Here is a 16,518-nt window from a genome sequence, read left to right on the forward strand (position 1 = left end):
AGTTCAAAGACTAAATTGATCAAATTAAAAGTTCGGGAACTACATTGCACATTGGATCAAAGTTCAAGAACCATTTGTGTTATTTTCCAAAAAAAAAGTGCTGAATCTATTCCATTGATATTAGTTCAGTCCTAAATCCTTCAATTGGATAAATTAAGTTTTAAATCCCTTTACATTGGTAATAGTTTAGTCTATCTAATTAATTTTGGTAGAAAATCTCTGGCATAGACACTAGCTATCCCATGTGGTGTGATTGGACTTTTTTAATCTATTAGTTCAGCCGTGGAATTTTTTAATCTGTATTTTAAAAATAATTTTTTTAATTCTTTTTATTTTTCACTTTGGCCTGCGAGGGTCGCTAGCATCCCTTGCCATTCATTGGGCAAGGGCTAGCCGGTCATCGCCTAATCTTTCGTGGCCGTGTGCATGGCCGGCGAGGCTGTGATGGCCCTAGGCGAGGTCATGGCCTTGACTAGGGCTTTCACAGCCACGAACAAGGGCCGGCTAACCATTGCTAGCCAAAAAAAGAACGAAAAAACATAATTTTTTTAAAAATTATTTTAAATTATTAAATAATATCTACGTTAGCTCCAGCCGTGTCACGTAGGATGGCCGGCGGTGATTTCCGGTCAAAATTGACTGAATGGACTAAATTTGGAAATATTGCAAAAAGATTTAGGACTAATGTCCTTGATAATGAAATGACAAAGCGATTGGGGGCAAAGTGGTAATTCTGAAGGCTTAGGGGTACTGGATTGCAGTATCCGAACTTTAGAAACTCTTAACTCTTCATCCACTGTCCAGCGGTCCTCCATGCTCTCGGCGATGCATGTCCGCCTATCATTTTAGATTTTGTCTCGATTTCGCCAACCCAATTTTCATAACGACGATGAAACACCATCTCGACCTCAAGCGCACTCCTTTCCCTCCAGAAATGCTTCAGTGAAGCTCGACCCGTTCTTGGCCGTTGTGCTTCAACTGAGGCTATTTGAAGTTCCGAGAAGAAAAAAAATGTCCCTTTCGTTGTCATCCAATGCATTCAGTATTCGACCCACAAAGTACGAAGCCTTGAGAAGGCGTTTCTCTTCTCAATTCATCAGCCCAATTCAGGTGAGCTCAAGCACTCGTGCGTTTTCAGTCTCGCATGTGTACTCGCCTTCCATCTTTAAGTTCGGCCGAGAAAGACTCAACCCAATTACTGCTTCGGCAGCAGCAGCGGCTGAAACATCACCCTCCTCTTTCAGGAACAAAACCCCCAAAGATATAAACGTTTTGGTCGTGGGCTCAACTGGGTATATTGGGAAATTCGTAGTGAGAGAGTTGGTGAAGAGAGGGTTCAATGCCATAGCAGTTGCCAGAGAGAGAAGTGGGATCAGGGGTAGGAACAGTAAGGATGAGACATTGAACGATTTGAAAGAGGCTAATGTGTGCTTTTCGGATGTGACGGACTTGGAGACCTTGGAGAAGTCTGTGGAGGGCTTGGGATGTGATATTGATGTCGTGGTATCGTGCCTCGCTAGTCGGTCTGGCGGAGTGAAGGATTCTTGGAAAATTGATTACGAGGCCACGAGAAATAGCCTTCTTGCCGGTCGGAAATTCGGAGCTGTGCATTTCGTGTTGCTTTCTGCTATTTGCGTGCAAAAGCCCCTTCTTGAGTTTCAGCGGGCGAAGCTGAAGTTCGAGGCCGAATTGGTGAAAGAAGCCGAAGAGGACGATAAGTTCACATATAGCATTGTGAGACCAACGGCATTTTTCAAGAGCTTGGGGGGTCAGGTTGAGTTGGTGAAGGATGGAAAGCCTTATGTCATGTTTGGGGACGGGAAGTTGTGTGCTTGTAAGCCAATTAGTGAGCCGGATTTAGCTTCTTTCATTGCAGACTGCGTGTTGAGTGAAGACAAGATAAACCAGATTTTACCGATTGGCGGGCCAGGGAAGGCTTTGACGCCTCTCGAGCAAGGGGAGATTTTGTTTAGACTTTTGGGGAAGGAGCCCAAGTTCTTGAAAGTGCCGATTGAGATTATGGACTTTGCGATCGGTGTCCTGGATTTCTTGGTTAAGATTTTTCCAGGATTGGAAGATGCAGCCGAGTTTGGGAAGATTGGACGGTACTATGCTGCGGAGAGTATGTTGATTCTCGATCCCGAGACAGGGGAGTACAGTTCTGATCAAACGCCTAGCTATGGGAAGGACACATTGGAAGAGTTCTTTGAGAAGGTTCTTCGGGAAGGAATGGCAGGTCAAGAGTTGGGGGAGCAGACAATTATTTGAATGCTTGGTGCTGTGAAGGAAATGGATTCAATTACCAGTAATTGGGTTAGGCAGCTTCAGTTTTGTAACCATTTCTCACCTAAAGTTGTGGATCCTTACCCGGAAAGTGATTGGGCATATGTATAATCTGTGAGTAAGGTATGTATGTAACAATTGATTCTTACTGATAATTGACAAATTCTGTTATTCACAACTTTGAAGTTATTGATGCCTCATGCACTGTGTTCACCACATTGCGTAGAATTATGGCTTAGATGTTAGAAATGATTTGAAGAGTAATAATTTGTATCAAAGATATGGTCCGATGGCAGAAACATATGCTGGCAGTAGAAAACTCATTAAAGTGAGAAAATCAGAATATCAAATGCCCTTGACTAATTATTACTGCTTTGTCAATCCTTGCCTGTTGAATTGTTGAGGCCTTCTGTATTCTCGTCGTGTTCCCTTTGGATAGCTACAATTCCTGAAGGTACTTTTTGACGTGGTCCTGGAGGAACAATTTTCGGTTTTGAGATTGGTTTGAGATGCATTAGAAGAGAAAAAGGAAACATGAGAAGACAGAAATGGCTCGCTAATACAAGAGGACATTTGGGTTTCATAATGCGGTTGTCTTTGGTAAATAATATTTTGTATGGATGGTTTTCTTTTATATCCTTGTTATTTTAATGTTCATGTTGTCACCCAGGCTCATTCAGTGAATAGCTGATTCTGACATTTTATTTGCAGTGGACACTTCTAGGCAACCCAAAGTCTTTGCAGGAAGTCTCTTGGGGAGCATCAAGGTACTTGTGGGAGTCTGATGCCCATCTTGATGCTGCTAGCTAAAAACTTGTTGTTCTTGCTACATGTCATATATTGAATTTAGACCTGAATGAAAAGATTTGGACGTGTTCCAGATTTTAGGAATTCTTCAAGACCATGTCCACCTGCAGTTCCTAGGCATAGGAGTTAGGTCAGAACTAGAATATGTGAATGTGATGCCATAACAAGTCCCAAAGCATACTCTTGTTGCTTATGTGGGTTGATCACTGATTGTATCTCTTTGTTAGTATGGTTTATATGCCAACCTGAGTCGAAAGGGGAAATTTGGAAGGCGGCATACTGGGGAAAAAAAATGGTTAAAAAAGCCAAAACAGGATGATTTGGCTGCAAAGCTAATATCTAGGTGCTAAACGAACCGATAGACTTGAATGAGGATACCTTTTCAATGGGTTTCTCCTTGTTGAGCTTTGTGTCATGTAAATGCCATTCTTGTTACTTCAGAATGAGGACCTTCCGTGGAAGAGGAGTTTGTAATGCGCACTTCTTGCTGAATCAATTGCATAGCTTTTGGCCAGTCTCTTCTCCAAGAAAATAATTTCATATCATTAAATATAGTTCTTCTTAGACATAAAGAGTCAAAGAACGATGGTTCTCGGTCAAACCGGTCAACCTGTTTTGCGTTTCTTTGCTACTCCATGCTTCGTATAGGGCCTCAAAAACCAATCACTTTGGTCCTGGTTAATTCCTTAGGTTTTAAATATTTTGATGTATAGCACCCAGCAAAATGTTCTCCTCTTCATGGACCACTTGTCTCGTGAAATTTGAGACGAACTGAAATGTAGATAGATTGTTAGAACCCTCTACGTGTCGCGAACAGTATCTCACGAATGTCCATGGTAAGAAAAAGACGGCATGTCACTATAAATTCCAGAACAAGACATATGCAGTGACAATACAGAGGACAGATGATACGTTTCTTATCCACAAGCAGAACACATCTATGATCTATCTACCTGTACTTGAGGTACAAAACATAGACAACATTTTCACAGGGGGGGATCGTAAATAGCCAAGCCAAAGTCACACTCTCAAAAGTGTGACATTTCTTCTATTGTGGGATCTTCTTGTGCAGAGAGACGATGGAAAGGGTGATGAGGAGGATGAGAACAAAAGCAGCAAGGAACGACACTGCAACGGATGCTCCAATGTGCTGGCAGAACTTGTCGTAGACGTGGCAAATCTTGGCCCAACGCACATGGCTGTTCCCCTTCAGCGCTATGTATCCAACCCCTCCTGCTGTCCCTATTGCTGAGGCCATTATTCCCAGCATCACCTGGGCAATTCCCAACACAATTTTGATCGATGTCAGTGAGAGACTTTGTGTTTTCCATGACATTCCTCTCGAAAAGTTATGCAGAATCCAAACAAATTTCTAGCTTGCTCATGAGTTATGAAACGTTCGTGCTCCCGGGCCGCTAAAAAAGCACGGTCCATTCCGGAAACTGAACAAAAAGGAAAAAAATTGTACATTTACTCAAAAAGGTTTGCTAAAGTTTGGTGATTGAGAGCTCACCACATCCCAGAGCACAAAGAAGAGGAGGAAGCTGGCTGAGAAGTCTGGCTTCAAGACGACCGAGATGGATGCGAGGGCTGTGATGATGCTGTAGAGGCAAGCCACTGAGAGGGCCACTAAAAAGTATCTGCAACAAACATTAACTATTGTTAAAGAAAAGTGAAATTAATTAGTGGAAAGCTTGATTATTATTCGAGGACAAAAGGCGAATAAGCTTTCCTGCAAAAAAAAAAAAAAAACATTCTGTTCTAGGATGGTTCCGTGGCGAACATAATTAATCATATCGGAAATAACATGAAGTTCGTGCAATTTTTTTCGAGTTAACCAAGTTTTACGCCGTCGAAAAGATAGTATAACTAATTTTATCAGTTACATCGAAAGAAAAGGAAGATATCAAGTTCGTAAAATTACTTGCTTCATGAATATGTGAGAGGGATTGATTTAATGTCTTCCTTTTTTTTCTTTTTAGTTAAGTTGACATCTTGTCTGGTACATCAATTATCGTTGTTGCAACTGATGTAATTTGTCTGTGTAAGGCACCTCGAGATTAGCAGGCCACGTCAAAACTGTCGCTGGACATGGAATTGAGGTCTAGCTGCTAATCAAGTAAGTTTCTGATTTTGTCCTATGTTTGGACAGTGAAGTTTCAATTATTTACCTTTCTTTGGCATGGTCACTGCAATTTCCAGGCATATAAATTTGTCTCTGCTTCCAGAAACTAATACAACTTTGTAGATAGATTGACATTCGAACTTAATAAATCAAGGCTAATCATAATTCGTTTGACCTATAATATCCTCGTTTTCCTGCCAAAGTTGCAGGAAGATGCTCTTCAAGACCTTCCCTCATACATGACACTTCTTCACCAAACTGGAAACAGAACTTAGAATTTAAGCACAGGCACATAGGAAAATAACACATGATAACATCGATGAGAGATTTAAACATAAATTTGAAAGAGATCATCCAATATGGATTTCGTGGAAATGACAGAACTTGTTGTTGGAGTTATTTTACATAATGTTATGGAAGGGATTGAGAGTCGATCTATAAGTGCGAGCGAAAAAGTCTCAATTTTTTGAGCTAGTTCTTTGGACGAGGAAGTCTCAAGACCACCCAATACCGACGCAAAATTAGCTCTAAAAGTTCAAAAAAAATAAGAAGCTAACTTCAAAATGGGCAGAAACTACTAACTTTTTCAAGCAAGACGGAGAGAGGTATGATTGAAATGAAGTTCAATCTCGACCTCGACGGAAGGGATTGGTTCGAGCAGGCTCTCACGCAGTATATCGAACCGGGTTTAGCATCTTTTCACTAGGCAAGGAAGAGATAGAGTAGCAAAAAGAGTAACGAGCAGAGCCATTGAATAGTAACCAGTGACTTACACGAAAGCAGGAGAGTTGTTGAACTTAGCCTCGACAGGCACCGGGAACGGTACTCCCGGAACAGAAGTTTCTTCCGTTTGGTTGCTAGTGACCAAGACCACGATTGCCGTCACCGTGGAAGCAAACAGCAACCCTCGAAGAACCACGTCCGCCGTGAACAAGTTTGGACCTTTCGACGGCGGCGGGGGCTCCTCGGCAGCAGGCTTCGCCCCCTCGGGGTCGGGTACTTTCTCCTCGGTCGACATGGTTGGCTCTAGGTGCAAGTTGGGCTCTAGTATGTGGTTATGGCCGGAAGAGTTGGTTGGTCGGTCGATTGTATATATGGAAGGAGGAGGGAGACTGAGTCGGTTCTTCAAATTTATTCGTTCGGTTGAATTAATTAGTCATTTTTTGGGTTGAAAAAGTTCGTGAAACGGGGAATGATTTTGATGGGTTGGAGTTAGATGTACGCAAGGCCAAATTGGATGGCTACGCATTTGAATGGTGATCCGTTTGGTTTGCTGCCATATTCTGTGCTCGTGTATACATCACCGTGTTGGAAAGGTCGACTCGGGACGATTGATGAGACAAAGAGAGGCGTGGATGCACGCAATTAACCGCAACTTAGTTCAGGATTCAGTTAACATGATCACCAGAGGATACTGTCATGGGCCAAATAGAAGGGTATCACGTATGGTCCGTGGAATTCGAGAAGGCTGCAGGAGCGATGACGTATGTTCTCGTCCCGACGAACTTTCGCCCGATATCGCAATCTGGTATGTAAACTTCGGTTCAATAAATCTCTTTGATCTATGATCAGGTGTTGTATTCCGATAGCTTTCTACGGTAGAGATGATTCCTAGTTTTGTAGTTTGGCATGGTGTTGTGACTCGAAGGTTTACCCCGAATTTGATTCGAATCGACACAAGTCCGGGATTTCGATAATAGCCGACGTGTTGGCATACAACTGGGGTTAGAAACACCTTAAATGAGAATAGATTCCAGTGCGTATAATCTCTTCTTCTTCTTCTTTTTGTGCTGTGTATACTTTATATTGGAACATCTCATGAACAATCGTATGATGTTAAAGAAGAGGGATGTCACGACTTGCAAGATTACGACGTGATTTATATTCCCGTTGGTCAAGGATTCTAGGATTCTCAGGTAACTATCTTAAGAGATTTGACACACTCTATTTTCTTTCATCGCTATCCGAATGGTTTTAGAGATGTTCATATTTGAGGATTTTTCTAATTATCATTTTGATGGAATATTAGTCTCTTTTTTTTTTTTTTTGGTGGGAGAATATTAATCTCTCTCTTTTTTTTTTTTTTTTGTCAAAACGAAACTTCTCATTCATTAAAACGTCAAAGGATAACGTAAGTTATTTGTCTCTTCCTTTTTTTTTTTTTTTTTGGGAACACATATTAGTCTCTTCACTAAGCAGCTTTTGACATTGAATCAAAAATGATATGGAGAGATTTTCTTTGTTGTGCTTCACGGTGTCGTGTGAGGCTTTCGTGCTTGTTGCGGTTGTCCACTCACCCTTAATGAACCACCTTAGTTGGCCTTGTAAGATCATTATTCATCTCATGATCTTATCCAAATTTTTTTGACCCAAAAAAATATATTTTTATCCAAATTTTGTGCTGAGAGAGAGAGAGAGAGATTACTGAAGCAATTTGTGAGATGAAAGTCTACAAATTTAGGATGATTGATTGACATATTGAGGGCCATGTCATGTCACAATAATTGCTGGCTTTTGTTTGATATTCAATGCGCAATTTGACCCACGAGCTTAGTGGGTTATTAATTAATTGAGTAAGATTGCTTAGTTGCCGCTAACGTACATATCTCTACCTATTCTTTACGAGGAAGCAACAATTACATTAGAGATAAATAAATTAGACCAGACCTGAATTGGACTGGCCGAGTTGGTCCGATCCTTGAGCGGGTGGTCCGGTCCCCAATTCCATGGTGGATGGGACTAGACTGGATTGCCTAGAATATATATATAGAGAGAGAGAGAGAGAGAGAGAGAGAGAGAGAGATTAGAAATTTTTGAAAAATTAGTTAATCTAATTTTTTCATCTTTTACTTAGCACTCACTCATTTCCTCTCGCTCAACACTCACATCTCGCCTTCACAACATAGCCTCTAATCGTGTTTGTTGATATGCCGTCTCCAATCGTATTTTGTCTTGACTATATTACGCAAATCCATTATTTTGTTTGCACTTAGATTCAGTGAAGTACAAATGTAATCCCACTTTGAGCTTGATTCTTTCCAACTCGAGAAGGATGATATAGGAGCATAATCCTGTTTTAGTTGTTTTAAGTGTTTTTCTTCATTATAAGTACTTATGTGATAGCTGTACGATGGTTGTGTGTATATTTTATTAGATTGGATGGTTAATATTGGAAATTGTTAATATAGATCTAAGGGCTAGATTTCTATAAGTAGCTGTGTTTAGCGGTTCCACTGGGACGAGATCGGACCGCCGTTCTAGGGCCGGCCTAATCCCGATCTGGTCCTAAAAATTTGAGGACTGGGATTCTTGGTCCGGTCCTCGATTCCATACGGGGACCGGGCGATGCACTCCTAAACTAAATCACTTGCTGCGCTTTTGATCTCACAAAATCTCATGCTATTGACGTTAAAGTATGTAACTTGCAAGTGTCGATGTGGATTTTCGGCGAAAGCGGTTGAATGTAGAGTAGGTAAAATACCGCTCAAGAAAACGTCAAGTAAATCCGTACTTAAAGCGGTTACTTAATTCGAGTGTTTACAATAATTTTATAGCCATAATAGGCATAATTTTTTTTTTGATAAATATTGGTAAACATCTAATGACAGTCGATAACTTACTCAACAAGCAAACAATTATGTAAAATACATCATCGGGGGTTCTTGATATTATCTTGACAGGCCGGATCGAGGACCACTACAGATCAGAAACAACTGAAGAAAGACACAGGTGATATTTCCTTCTCCTTTCCGTCGTTTCCCGTGTCAAACAAGGGGAAGTTTCTTGAAGTCCTCTAGTTTTCTTCCAAATTCGATTTCTGACGAACGGGATCAAAAACCTTATGTAGGCACAAGCAACGAATTAGACTATGATGTTTCATGCCGGGACAACAAGCATTAAAAAAAGGAATAAGAAAGATTCTATCACTTGGGCGACATAGCACCACAAACACTTGCCTCCCATCTAACAGTCATTTGATAGAAACAGCGATAACGATCGTCATCAGCTGGTCAAGTCCAAGTGGAATCGATTCGTGTATTAAATGCGTTGAAACTTGCACGCGATTAGTCCACAAACTGTAATTACATCGTGTACGCCTTATAGACACAAATTGCATGCCCGCATGTGGGTACCAAAGCCATCTCTAATAGTTCCACTTGTGTAACAAGGGATGCATGTAGGTGCTGGATCTTTGGCACCATGATCGGACGATTCAATCCGATAAAATCTAGAAGCGATGACGGTCGCTGTATACAGTCGCTGTATACCGTCATCAAACGAGTCGGGATTCAAGGCACTCTCTTAATTTTGGACAGTGAAATTCTGTCAGAAATGTAATAGACTAGGAGGGCGCATGGTAACACTTCTCTGCCGGAAATCAACTTCCGACCGGAAGTTAATTTTTCAACTTCTCCTTCAAAGCAGAAGCTGATTTTTCTACTTTTACTTCATATTGACTTCTAATCAGAAAAATTCGTTTAATCATGATTGAAAATTTCTACTTTTAGAATATTATTAACAAAATCTTCGACGACCGGCCGGCGGCGACCGGCGGCGGTGGTCGGTGGAGGTCGGTGTGATCGAAGAAGTGATTCTAAGGTGGAGAAGTAAAAAAAATTTGCTTCTCAAAGTTGGCCAAAAATCTTACCGGAAGTTAAAAATCCTATCATAAGTCAATTTTTTTACCAAATAAATTTCTACTTCGGCAAGGTTTTTACCAAACGGATTTCCCTGCCAGATTGACTTCTGGCAGAGAAATCCAGAAGTAGAAGTGTTATCATGCAGCCCCTAGGTGCGAAACCAGATTGAAAATGCAAGGACCACCTTATTTATTGTCTCGTCTCTGAACTGCCATTTGGTTCATCTAAAAATCCGGGTGCCAAAAGATCCTCTCTGCAAAAGCTAGTAATCTGAGGATTCTTCTCAGAATTCAATTGTTGATGACGCACAAATGCTCTCCAATAAACTTAGATTTTTGGGGAAAGAAGCGAAATCATCATCTGAAAGTACAGGAATGATAGATAACATTCAAATCAAGAGGAAGCAGATCTTCTAATGGCCCAGGGACCTTCACAAGAGAACTTCAGATGCTTGTTGCTCGAGATGTGATTGCCGCACTTACTCTTGCTTCGCAGTGAAATTGGCCGAGACCAACATGGCAACCTTAACGGTCCACATAGGAGACGGATCTGCAGCTACTGCATTCAATCTCCAATTCTGTTATGCTCTAACATAGGGCGCCTTCGATGGTTAGTTCTTCCATATTAACTTTCACCTCCAAGCCTGTGTTTAATAAGGAACTAACCATGGCGGGGATATCAGACTTGAGAGCAGCAGCCAAAGCCTACATGAGCGAAAAGAAGCGAGGTTGTAAAAATTTGGAGATAGTTAAATGCAGCTTATATACATCCAGCAACAGGAATGATTGGGAAAACATTACCAAAGCAATATATAACTACAAACAAGCAATATTTCTACTTCTACCCAAAGTGATATCGATATCAAGTCAAAGGAAGTACCTTGCGTTCATCTTCTTTCTTCCGTTTGATAACCTCGAAAGGCCACTCGCTGACAAGCTTTTGAAGTTCAACCATAATGCTGGACCTCTTCGCATCAGGTAAACTCTAGCATCAATCCAAGGTATTCACAACATGAGACCTAAGAAGTGACATCTGAACAAACAGAGCCTACATAGGTGTATTTCCGACTATATCCAATTCAGGAGGAGTCTCAGATGATCTTTCAAACTTGCTATTAGGATCCCTGGAACTCACTTGTGTAATTTTAATCAAACAGTACAGCAAGCACCGAATATGAAACAAATTACCCAGTCCCCCTCAAGGAGACCATCTGTCACAGTGATTTTATAGAGCACAATATGGGGGACAATTCCGTCTGTCTTCCAGTAATTGCTTTACTCAATGACAGGATATGGAAAATCAAAGGACAATTCTTTTTTTTGGGACAAGGACTCGTTCAAAGGCAGAGGTAAATTAGGATAGCAAGTCCTTGAGCTAGTGTATCATGCCAGGTGGAGAGCATATTAATAATAGCTATAGTTGCTGTGAAAAGTGAGAAGCACCTGATTCAAGACTTGAATGACTGTAGCAGCCTCCTCAGGTTTGCCTTCAAGTAGAAATCCCTGCCCAAAAAATTGGATATAAAACCATTTAGTTCACCACCAAACAAGTAAATGACATTCGGTAAAATTTTTAATCTCGCATAGGAGTGCTAAAAGCCAAAATAGATGCTTCCAAATAGGGGAAAAAGTAGTCATATCTCCTTTGTGTATGTATGTTTTTTGTTTTTTTTGGTCGAACACCTTTGTGTGTTGACGATGAATATTTTCAAGCCCAAAGGTGCTTCATGTCCCAGAATGTGAGCCAAAATTTGGTTTATTCAAGCATTAACTCTCACTCTTTTTGGCCAATAGACCTCACCTGGTTTACCAAGAACTTTATCCTGATCTAACGCAATAATACTGTTTTCCCATTATCAGATTTTGTAATGCAAGAATACCTAGTTCTTTCAGAGTCTGATATTATCAACAGTTTGTGCTTGCAAAATACCTTCGCACATGAGAACCCACTGCCCACGGTGTGCTGCTTCATGGACTCAGATCTTAACTTCTCAATTTTCCATAGGGATTCAACGTCTCCTAAAAAGGGTAATTTCCATCAAACCACCAAAAAGGATAAAGAGGCATAATCTCAGAACAAATAAAGAAAGTCGTTGAGAGTAAAAGTGTAGCAAAATTCTTTTTCTTTCTACCTTTTGTCTATTTGTTTAGGGAGAGAAAGAAGTCATTGTAGTGGCTTGGACCTGGATGAGAAAACTATTCGTGGGAAGAAATTGAAAACAAAAAATGCTGAGGGACAAGGGTGTGAGAGCAGCAAAGGGATACAGAACGAGCGTATCTCACCTACTTTTGCTGCAAAATCCATCCAGATATCAAATGCAGCTCTATGCAATTTCACTCCATCCTTGATAAATCTAGTCGAGTACTTTGTGAGCAACCCCCAGTTGTCTGTATCATAACAAATGCTGCAAAATTTTTCCACAGAAATAAAGACGTCAAATAACATGAGTAAACTATTAGATTGAGGGTAGCAATGCAGACAAAATGGTTAAAATAAAAACAAGTTGATTTTATTCATATATCAAAGACACTTATAAACTGGATAAATTGCTTGATAACCACGTAGTATATTTCACAAAAATTTAAGTGCTTTTTTTTTTTTTTTGGTAAGGAAAATTTAAGTGCTTTAATGGCTTACTACATGAAAATAACATAATTCTCGGGATAAACATCATGGAACCAGGAAAAACAACATGGAAGTGAACCTGAAAACAATATCGGCCGTGCTGGGTTGCAACGGCAAGTTATTCTTCTTCAAAAGCCTCATAACTTCCTGCATGAGGGTAGCATCTTTGTGCTCTTTAGCATATTGCTGCATTTTAATACCCCAAGTTAGCAGAAGAAATGTGTAAATAAAACAAACAGAAAAAAGAATCACTTTATCTTTACCAATAAATGGTTTGCAGAGCCAATTGTAGGGGTCAATCCATAGACATTATGCTTCCACAAGGCCTTCTTCCCTACAATTTTGTCAACCCTTAGTTTCTATCATCACGGACTACGTGCACCATGCAATTCAAATTCTTAGCCTAAATAAGGATTTACAGATATAGATTCTGAATATATCATGTACTTCCAGTGACAATTAATTGCTGCAATCTCCTGACATGAGCAACACTATGGAACTGCAGTTTGATTTGATTTATTTTTCTTGAAAATTATGAGGAACTTAATTACTAGAATCAACTCGAACTGATAACTACTGAAGCTATCAGTTATAAAAACACGTCTGCACAAAGTGAATGCTCTTTGCTGAGCTCAACATTGAATTCAATAACCAGAACTGGAGGTTTCATTCAAGAAATCAGTCTTATATAGCCATCAATGTGCAGAAAGACACATTTACAAAATAAGTGCTTGACACATATTACGTTGGATTGAGCTTAATAATGTCCGAGTCATAAACAAGCTAACAAGTTTGTGCATAAAAAAAAAAAAAAAAAGCCTGTCATCATTGACCCTTTTAACCATTTAAACACATTGAAGCATGTCGAGCAAGTTAACATGTTACTCACACAGGGCACGTTTATACACATTTAACTATGTTATATGTACTTTAAATTGAATGTGGTTCAACATTTTCACATTTGAAAAACTAATTCTTGAAGATGTTATATGTGTCATGTTATTTCCATCCATGTGCTTAATAGACGTGTTGCATCTGTGTACGACAAAATTCTGGTTTACATAATTGACGCAGCAAGGAAAAAAAAAAACAAACACAAAAGTGCAACTTGCTAGCAGTGGGGTGGTCAAAAGTTCTCATAAGCAACTGAATATGTTCTCCAAGCGTGACAGGCCCGAGGTAAAAAGGTCTTTTGAGAACAGACAACATGCAATAAAATGACTGTGGTAACGATAGGGTTAACAAGTAGCACCAATCGAATGCGCAAGAGAAATCAGGTAAAGATATTAGTAAAATACAAAATTTGTGAACTTGGCACATAACTTGTGTAGATCATGCTTACCAAAGTCAAGAGCCCTTGCCCGCACACATGCTTTTGTGACTTCCCGACAAAGGTTGCAGTTAAAATTCTCATGAATTCGAAGATTCGACAACCTCTGCAATGAAAAAAAAGAAAGGTTCATTATAAACTGTTAAAAGATTAAAACTTTACTTCTCTAATGGAGCAAGAAGTCAACGGACAAATCTGCGTAGGTTCTGCAAGACATCAAAGAGAAGCTTAATATCCTCTCTGTTTTTGCAATTTTCAATCATCGACCATGTCCATGCGTTTGGAGCCATTGTTCTTTTCGTATTAACGGATTCAAGAATTTTATCATGCATCTCCTTCACGGTCTCTGCATAACATAACAAGAACCAGATATCAGAGAAAGAACTACACAATTTGTCAAGACACATATTGTCTTTTGATGGAAAAAGAGGAATAACCTGTGGGTTCCTCCTTTTCAGCACTTGCTTCAGAAGAATATGGCGAACTCGAAATTATTGAATAAGGGGCTGCACGCAATCTACCGCCATGATCGGGCCCTGTGAATTTCATCGAAATCACGTCAAAACCTATTACTGCCAAGAGAAATGCAGCTCCGCTTTGTATCAACGAGTCAACAAACTAATTCAACCCAGAACTGACATTTAAGAACATGAAGCACTCGAACGAGTTCCTCAGACTTCTTCCCCAATTATCAAACGAAAAATCTACAATCCACGTTGAAATTCCTCAGCAGCAACAAACAAAATATTGACGGACGAGAAGCACCCTACCTGCGAAACCGAGGGAGTGAGCAGTAGAGGAGAAGGAGGAGCTCTGACTTCGACATGCTTGCGCGCAAATCTGGGCACATTCCACGACTCGGTAGTCATTCGGAGGGATGAATCCAGCCGAGCCGAGATGAACCGGAGGTTTGAGAATGCGGCAGAGCCTGCGAGCTCTGGAGGCGGCCTGCATAGCTTCGACGCGGTCGAATCACGAGCCGCCGACGAGTTCTCGAGCCCGAAGGTTCCCCGTCGTTGCCGAGCGAGGTTTTTGGCTGCTCAGGGTTTTTCGAGGAGGGAGAAGAAATGCGGTAATGTTCTCCTGCGGCAGCGTCCACGGCCACTTACGGTGTGGAACTGCGAAATTCTTAAATGTTTAGAAATGCTTAATTTTTTTTTTAGCAAAATAATTAATCCTTTCCATTTTCATTAATATAAATGTAATTTCCGACACGATTATGTGTAAACAATTCCACGTTTGATGACCATATAAAAATATCGGTTTACGAGATAGATTGATCTCGGGAAAATATCAAAAACAAGTCTAACTTTTTTTGCCCGACGGCTCGTCACATATTTTCGATTTTGCAAATATTGAATATAGATCACTTTGCACTCTCGCATCAATTAGTCTCATGTTCCTATCTGTGAAACGAAATATCATTTCCCCTGCAATGATATCCGTCACCAAATCCTAAATATTTACGCCAATCGAAAAAACGCTAAAAACCAGGAAAATTAAATCACCCAAAAGTGGAGCGAGAGGTTAGAACGAGCTTCAAGAACGGACAACTTGGCCTTTTCGTTATTAGGTTTTGCTTAGGGATGTACGCGAATGTTAATTGTTAAAAAGAGAGGTGAAAACGGTCATTATACGAATAGTTTTACGCATCTTAAGTAAGTTTTTCACCGATAATAAGAAGCGCACTGTCGTTTTCTAGATTCAAAGGGAAATATTCCCCCCCCCAATTTTTAACTGAAGCTGCAACTGTCTCCTCTCCACCCTCAATCCACAACAGAAAGAAAAACTCCTCCCTTTTTGTCAACCGCTGAGCAAACCGCTTAAGCAAAAAGAAAAACAAACCCGCTTAAGCAAATCAAAAACTCCAACAGACATAAGAAAACAAAAGCCGAAACTTCATTACAATAACGCATAAAGGGAGAGAGAATCAATCCTTCGATCTAATTCCTTTCGATCGACAGTCCTTTCTACAACGAAAATGGGTTGCCGGAAGTCGAAGCATGCTGTTGCCACCGAAAACACCATTACCAAAAGCAGGAGTTCAAGCGCCAATCTTGAGGAGAACAAAGGAGTAGCACGAAAAGTTCCTCAGATGGAAGCAATTGGGAATGCAACGGCATTACTTGTGCTGCAAGAAATCAACCATGAGGTGAGCCAGGATCCGGGAGCTGCAGCTGATGTCAAGGACATAAGAGAACATCATGAGCCGGAACAAGAAGAAGACAACGGCGAAGAAGAAACAAAAGCCAAGGATGAAAACGGGGAGGAAGAGAAGCATGTGGAGGAAGAAAATGGGGTCGAGCTGGAGCAGGAGCTAGTGCCGGAGATGGAACCAGTAGTAGAAGAGGAAGAGGAAGAGGCAGAGCCAGAGCCCGGGAGATTAATATCCCATGACTCACCGGTTCATTACTTCTCTGACGAGGAATTGCTGGAAGGGATCTTGTCTGAGGGGCTCTCCTCCGAGTACTACTCTCCCCGGCATGAACCGGTCAAGGAGGGCGAGCACGGTGAAGCGGTGGTGGAAGAGAAGAATGCAACTGGACTGGCAAAGGCAGAGGAATTGAGGGAGAAGGAAAATGACTCTGCTCCTGATGAGGTACTTGAATGAATCTTTTACTGAGAATTTTGCTGCTGAGTTCTGACAATAGCGACGTGTATTCAGGATCATAAGATCACGCGTGCAGGTTCCGAGACATATGTCTCGA

The 16,518-nt window shown here is 40.7% G+C and overlaps 3 protein-coding genes and 1 long non-coding RNA gene across 4 annotated transcripts; 2 read left to right on the forward strand and 2 right to left on the reverse strand.

Moving 5' to 3' along the window:
• Positions 1-385: 385 nt before the first annotated feature.
• LOC125316658 lies at positions 386-5,971 on the forward strand. Its single transcript, XR_007199757.1, has 3 exons — positions 386-396; positions 3,811-3,816; positions 5,765-5,971. It is a non-coding gene; the product is annotated as an uncharacterized LOC125316658 (long non-coding RNA).
• LOC115753669 (divinyl chlorophyllide a 8-vinyl-reductase, chloroplastic) lies at positions 801-2,474 on the forward strand. Its single transcript, XM_030692379.2, has one exon. The coding sequence runs from the start codon at positions 1,012-1,014 to the stop codon at positions 2,266-2,268; it is 1,257 nt and encodes a 418-aa protein (XP_030548239.2). The 5' UTR covers positions 801-1,011; the 3' UTR covers positions 2,269-2,474.
• Positions 3,928-6,463, reverse strand: LOC115753672 (CASP-like protein 1D1). Its single transcript, XM_030692388.2, has 3 exons — positions 5,989-6,463; positions 4,604-4,730; positions 3,928-4,363 (listed from the first exon to the last, which is right to left on the reverse strand). Exons 1-3 carry the CDS (start codon positions 6,231-6,233, stop codon positions 4,139-4,141), a joined length of 597 nt encoding a protein of 198 aa, XP_030548248.1. The 5' UTR covers positions 6,234-6,463; the 3' UTR covers positions 3,928-4,138.
• Positions 6,464-10,024: 3,561 nt separating this feature from the next.
• Positions 10,025-14,876, reverse strand: LOC115753682. The gene is made up of 11 exons (XM_030692401.2): positions 14,581-14,876; positions 14,248-14,346; positions 14,002-14,156; positions 13,823-13,916; positions 12,744-12,814; positions 12,560-12,666; positions 12,138-12,259; positions 11,785-11,873; positions 11,298-11,357; positions 10,735-10,839; positions 10,025-10,559 (listed from the first exon to the last, which is right to left on the reverse strand). Exons 1-11 carry the CDS (start codon positions 14,762-14,764, stop codon positions 10,443-10,445), a joined length of 1,203 nt encoding a protein of 400 aa, XP_030548261.1. The 5' UTR covers positions 14,765-14,876; the 3' UTR covers positions 10,025-10,442.
• Between the last annotated feature and the right edge of the window lie 1,642 nt (positions 14,877-16,518).

This window comes from Rhodamnia argentea, chromosome 1 (assembly GCF_020921035.1).
Source record: "Rhodamnia argentea isolate NSW1041297 chromosome 1, ASM2092103v1, whole genome shotgun sequence".
Lineage (NCBI taxonomy): Eukaryota > Viridiplantae > Streptophyta > Magnoliopsida > Myrtales > Myrtaceae > Rhodamnia > Rhodamnia argentea.

Coding starts and splice junctions, on each gene's coding strand:
- LOC115753669 (XM_030692379.2), top strand. CDS start 1,012: ATGTCCCTTTCGTTGTCATCCAATGCATTCAGTATTCGACCCACAAAG.
- LOC115753672 (XM_030692388.2), bottom strand. CDS start 6,233: ATGTCGACCGAGGAGAAAGTACCCGACCCCGAGGGGGCGAAGCCTGCT. Junction 4,731..5,988: donor AACAACTCTCCTGCTTTCGT/GTAAGTCACTGG, acceptor TGTTTGTTGCAG/ATACTTTTTAGTGGCCCTCT. Junction 4,364..4,603: donor TCTTTGTGCTCTGGGATGTG/GTGAGCTCTCAA, acceptor GGAATTGCCCAG/GTGATGCTGGGAATAATGGC.
- LOC115753682 (XM_030692401.2), bottom strand. CDS start 14,764: ATGCAGGCCGCCTCCAGAGCTCGCAGGCTCTGCCGCATTCTCAAACCT. Junction 12,667..12,743: donor GCTCTGCAAACCATTTATTG/GTAAAGATAAAG, acceptor ATTAAAATGCAG/CAATATGCTAAAGAGCACAA. Junction 10,840..11,297: donor TCATTCAAGTCTTGAATCAG/GTGCTTCTCACT, acceptor GATTGATGCTAG/AGTTTACCTGATGCGAAGAG.